The sequence below is a fragment of the Streptopelia decaocto genome, assembly GCF_964273445.1.
Source record: "Streptopelia decaocto genome assembly, chromosome: 5".
NCBI lineage: Eukaryota > Metazoa > Chordata > Aves > Columbiformes > Columbidae > Streptopelia > Streptopelia decaocto.
The window spans coordinates 55,241,136-55,247,466 of NC_138659.1; the positions used below are offsets into that span (position 1 = coordinate 55,241,136).

The window sequence follows — 6,331 nt, forward strand, 5'->3', positions numbered from 1 at the left end:
AGACATGCTCCTTGTTTAATGTTCTTATTTCTTAGTCTTATTTGGAAATAATGCCTTAGCAAAAGATGTAAGGTAAGTGTACTTTATCATGTGGTCCATGTTATCAGTTAATATTTAAAGATCATTAATGGAGATATCAAGTTTTATGCACCCTGTCATTTTACTTTGGATTATTTGCGTCACATACTCTGCCAGCCCCTGGGAATAATGTGAGGAAAATTATTAGGGTAGCGGTCCTGCCTGGCCTCCTGTTTCTCACTACTATTAAATCCTGGATTAGACACTATTAGCTCTCACAGTCAACAGGTTCATAATCTTGTGGGGGGAGACTGTTCTGACTACTAAGTAAATTACGGAAGGTCTATATATTTTCATTTGCTTTTCTTTTCTGAAGCATTAGTCAGGATGAGGAGCTTCCTCACGTTTATTGGTACCTTTCCAGGTTGAAAAAGGAGATAATCCCTAAAGAACTGGCTACCAGGCACTAAAAATGGAGTCTTACATTTTCCAATTATTTCTTGCTGTTGTGATCTTTCATTACATTCACTCTTGTTATAAAGGAGTGGTGACTGAAGCATGAAAATGTCTCACTGTGGGTTTATCAATGTCATCATGTGCTTAACACTTAAAAACCACTATGCTGTTTGGATATGGATTGCGACAACAATAGAAAATGGTTAGACATGACATCTTTAGAGTACTATAGCCATCTAGAATTATTTGTTGTGCATTTTGTATTTGACAAGGTAGTGGGGGCAAAATTCCTCTCTGGTTTAACTCTGCTTGTCATTTTTTGCTCAGGATATGGGTAGCAGCCAATCTAGTTTGACTGAAGTGCATACTAAGTCATCTGAAAAATAATGATCATTTCACAAACATGATAAAGACTTCACTGGCTGCCTATTTCTGCTGCCGCGGACAAATTATATTCCTTAAATGTTACTGACTAAAGCTGTGGTTCTGGGTTCCTTACGGAGATAAATATTCTGGTGACATTAGTGGGAGCTTTGCCTATGTGAGGAGTGTGGATTTAGACACCTGACATTTTTTGCAATTAGAATGGAAATGGTGAGAATTTTGAGGGTTGTTTTTAAATAACAAAATCTTGGTCCAAGAGACGTCTCTGAGAGTTTTGCAATTAACTTATAAAATGTCAATGTTCTGATGACATTTAGTTAACAAATGTGGATTAATGGCACCATGGTTTAACTGCATTTTTAAGTGCGGGCCTAATGGCATAGACGTCAGTAATCCTAAGAGAGTCAATGGATACTGAAGTAAAGATTACCTTAGAGTGACTGAATAACAGCTGGACAGATATTCAGCTGACATGGATTAGATGGACAGACAGGTTTTCTTATTTAAGTATGTTCAAATTACATTTGTCACATAATTTTGAACACATCCAATTTCAAATGCAGAAATACTTGGGCAGCCCTGCTCTGGGCACCTCTCATATCATTATATTAAGGAGCAGTGCAGAGTCTGATAGAAGGCACATCTTTCTTGATCCTCCTGATCTTTTCTCATGTAATCAGCCTTTAGAATTTAGAAGGATTATCCTCCAATCTCCCCATGTGGTGGTAAGAGGCAGTAAATCAGATGCTTCTTGTCAGACCAACAGCCACTGAAGAAGGCATCTTAGTGGGCAGTTAAAAATCAACTGATTTATTTTCTCAGATCAATCATTCTTCTGTTTGCTCCTGTGATTACTACTCACATCTGAGGTGGTTTACTATATATTGGAATGTTGTTTTTACGTATATATACATTTTCATTTGTTTCTGAGCTGCAAAAGCACTCCGTTATTGCTTTATGCCCGCCAGCTTTTAAGATGATAAAATATATTGCTTTTTGTTTGCATCCTGGAAAACATCAATAATTGCAGTATATAAAGTTTTTTATTATTTATATCAGGCTTAGAACACTGAGGTGGTTTCCACCTGTGGAATGGCCCAGAGTTTTAAATTGACTGTATAGGAAATTCTGAGAATCCAGGCTGTCATCTTATATAATTATCTTAGCACCACTTATTATGCTGAGCTTTTCCACATAAGACTAAAAAGAGATGAAGGTGTCACCATTTGATAATATAAGGTTAGCTGTTTTTAAAGAAATCTACAACAAAGCATATTTCTGTTTCCCCTTGTGTTTCAGTGCAGTTTTTAAAGCAGTTCTTATTCATGCGAGTTTAATTTCTGTTAGGTCACTCATCATTTTAATTAAGATTTGTAGTAACCCTTATCAGCACCATATCTAAAGAAGGTGATTCTGTGAGAATTTAACAGGAACTTTGAAAATGTTAGAGCAGTTCTGACTCATTAATCTTCTTCTATAGATGGTTCTGAACAAAAGCCCTGGATCTGGTCAATGGAAGATATTTTAAATTTGAAGACAGACTTGAAACTGAACATTGACATAATCTTCATCTGGCTTCATTCACTTACTTACAAGGAAGCATCCTAATGACAAAAGCTGAGAATTAATTGTATTCAGAGGTACAAATACGGCAGCATGGAATGATAAGAGAGAACACTTGCAAGCCTGGACTGGAAAAGAGAATAGGAGCCTGTTTTGTTCAACAGAAACACAAGTACCCAATTGGTCTCTATTAATCTAATATTCTTCTCCTTTATTATAGTAAATTACAGTGCAACTATTGTGCAAGGATATGGGAAGTACGTCACTAGGCTACATATGTGATTCTACTGGATTTTAAGTAAACTCTGCTGCTGCTTTCCTCGTGCTTTTGGTCCGGATTTTTGTCCCTGGGATGTTTTTGAAGAGTGACTCTGTACCACAAGCCCTATGCAGGAAGATGAGTAAACAAATGCACAGAAATCCATTCCCTAAGAGAAGGCACTTACCTTTTTCACATCAGGTACATTAAAAAACTTCTTGGTATGAGCAACCCATCCTGCTATCCCGATGTCCAGAGGAAAAACAGTCTCATTGTCTGGATTCACCAAATTGTCCTCAAAGCTGGAAGTTGGAGTGACATTGAGGAGCCTGGTGGCTACCTCTGGAATACCATTTCGGGATCGACAAACAAACATACTACACCGGTCAGCTGCCAGCAGCTGTGCCAGCCTCTGCAGGCCCTTGTGCACTATCTTTTCCATATGGCCTCCTTCATCCTGGATTTCTGTTAGCAGCTCAAAAAGTATGTTACATTCCTCCAGACGGGACATGTCTTTGAAGCTGACTCCTTCCTTCACATCTCCAGGGCTCACTTTAAAAATACTTCCCAGCACTTCTGCTCTCAATTTCCGGTCGAAATACTCCTTGGCAAACTGGGGGTTGTTTTCCAAGTATTTTTCAACGGCATCTTTATTTACTTCACCCATTTTTGCTGGATTGTTCTTAGGATTTCTTTTAGAACTGCATCACCATCAAAGCAGGAGTGGTAGCAAGAAGTCCTGACTTGATACTAATAAGAAAATGGTACTTTGTACATATTGTATAGCTCACAGGCATAGTACATTTACCTTCCTCTGTGGCTTCCAAGCCTTCTGAAACTCTTGAGATATGACAGAAGGCACTGGCTTAGCATCTTCTTAGTGTGAGATCTTGGAGACTGCTAATTAAAGAGATGTCAGGACACTAAACCCCTGAGCATTCTTAGCTCCTAAATCCTAAGGGAATCATTTTAGCATTTTAAACTAACCAATTAATTCTTAGACCTTATAAAACATTGTCTGATGTGTAGATATGTATACCTGTATGTTATTTCCAACATTCACAGTATGTATGTTGTACTATGCACACAGGAGTTCCCATTGAAAGTTAATATGAGGAATTCCACTCAGGTGCTTAGCCCACATTATACACGTGCCCAGACATGCACACGTGTATTTGTGGGAGGTACTTAAGGGGAGGAACACAGAATGTTACAGAGAAAATTTTTAAATTGCAAAATTTAGCTTGCCTGGAGATAGCCAGGAGATGATAGAAACTGGATTACTTAAAGTAAATAATTATGAAGCTATATATGCATATAACTGGAGAAATCTTAAAGACCTTACAAAAGTCTGAGCTTGCTCAAGTGATTCACCCAGGTGAAGACGGCATAAAACAATTAGAATTTGACTCAGCACAGCCAGATATGACTTATATATAACTTTTTTCAAAAGTAGTATAAAAGAAAGAGTAAAAGCAGAAAATAGCTTGAGTTCAAATTGAGTTCAGGAGACAGTAAAATTTTTACTCTATAAGCATAAGTAACTGGGCAGGTAGTTTCTTCTATGCCTTCTTCAGAAGAAGTGGGAGATCTCTGCTTTCTTAAATAGCAGAAAAATGGTAGTCACTGTCAGACAGTGGGCAAAGAGACTCTTGACTCTGGTTGTATCTTCGTGACATGTGAAGTTTCCTACAATCATAAGTTCAACATTATTCAGATGGATGCAAAAGGAATTATGAAAACTGTGCTGAATTTTAGGATCAAACACCTCAGGGCTATGTGTGTGAGAACACTGAGTTTGAGTGCCAACTATGACAGCAAATGATCTGTGTTCATTGAAACAGATCTGAATTTCAGTGTAGTACTAGGGCTGCAATACAATCTTATTTCTATTTGTGCCATCCCTATTGATGAGAGACCAGAAAGAGATTCTTGATATAAAGAAAATAGACCATATATCCTTTGACAGTTCTTAATTTGAAAAGAGTAATTGTCAAAGTACAACTTTGTCTGTCAGAGGCCACAGTGTGTCAACATCCATTTTTATCAACAGATCTAAAAGAATCAACACGGGCAACTGACACTGATCCTCTCGTGCACAAAGAATAGGTCAGTGATTGGTCTGTAATGTCACTAACTCAATACATTAGTTTTCCCTCTGACTGTGATATCAAACACTGTGTAAGACATTAATTTTTGACAGACTGCAGTTGCCATGAGGATTTAAAAATGTATGTGAAAATCAGCACAGTATGGACACATTCTGGCCTGGGTCCTTTTCTCCGGCTGGGCTACTTACCCCTCACAGTCTAGGGGGGCACACAGGACCCTCACTGGTGGGTGGAAGAGGTTACAGGATTTTCTTACAGGTGTGAACTGGTGAGATGAACTTTGTGGCAGGACTGTGCAACTGCAGCACAACAAGAAGTTATTACCACTGTACACATGTGTGGTTCACAAGAAAACAGCAAAAGAATCATAGAATGGTAGGGATTGGAAGGGACCTCGAAAGATCATCCAGTCCAATCCCCCTGCCGGAGCAGGAACACCCAGATGAGGCTACACAGGAACGTGTCCAAGCGGGTTTTGAATGTCTCCAGAGCAGGAGACTCCACAACCTCCCTGGGCAGCCTGTTCCAGTGCTCTGGTACCCTCACTGACAAGAAGTTTCTTCTCAAGTTTAAGTGGAACCTCTTATGTTCCAGCTTAAACCCATTACCCCTTGTCCTACCATTGTTTGTCAACGAGAAGAGCCTGGCTCCATCCTCGTGACACTCACCCTTTGTATATTTGTAAACATTAATAAGGTCACCCCTCAGTCTCCTCCAAGCTAAAGAGACCCAGCTCTCTCAGTCTTTCCTCATAAGGGAGATGCTCCACTCCCTTAATCATCTTTGTTGCCCTACGCTGGACTCTCTCCAGCAGTTCCCTGTCCTTCTGGAACTGAGGGGCCCAGAACTGGACACAACAATATTCCAGATGTGGTCTCACCAGGGCGGAGTAGAGGGGAAGGAGGACCTCTCTCGACCTACTAACCACCCCCCTTCTAATACACCCCAGGATGCCATTGGCCTTCCTGACCACAAGGGCACAGTGCTGGCTCATGGTCATAAAGAAATGCACATATATCTTAGACTTTGAATAGCTGTGGGGTTTTTTTCATTATTTGATCAATATGTACAAAAGCAATAGAGACTTGAAAATAATTTTATACGTATTTACATAGAGTTACATTATTTCTCTTCATCTGTCATGTTCCTCATTTGTAGCTCAATAGTTTTCATGCTACTCATTTAAAAAAGAATGTTTAAGAGCTCCAATGAAATTGTGTGAAGGAATAGTAACATTTTTTTGCATGACTTGCTCAGTCATATTTTCTTACTGACTTTGGAACATTCTACATACTAGTTTCTTTGAAATATAAAGGGTCAATAGACGATCTGTCTAATACCCAGTTTAAACATTCTAGAAAATTATCTTTTGCATAAGATTTACACATTCATGTTAATCACATGTGAGAACAGAGGCAACCTGACACAATTACATTGTTTTCTTTGGGGGTGTTGGGTTAACATTTTTGTAAGCTCATTTCTGTGTCCATTTTTTCCTATATGCAAGACCACTTAAAATGCTTATCACAGTTCCACCAAA

General features: G+C 38.9%; 1 protein-coding gene across 1 annotated transcript in view; it reads right to left on the reverse strand.

Annotated features, from left to right (window-relative positions):
• The window catches only part of PDE6C (phosphodiesterase 6C), a gene marked incomplete at both ends in the record, with an annotated part of 28,578 nt that extends 25,231 nt beyond the window's left edge, over positions 1-3,347 (reverse strand). The window contains one exon of the mRNA XM_082053838.1: positions 2,868-3,347. Within this exon, the coding sequence (XP_081909964.1) occupies positions 2,868-3,347 (480 nt within the window). The remainder of the gene's footprint in view (positions 1-2,867) is intronic.
• Between the last annotated feature and the right edge of the window lie 2,984 nt (positions 3,348-6,331).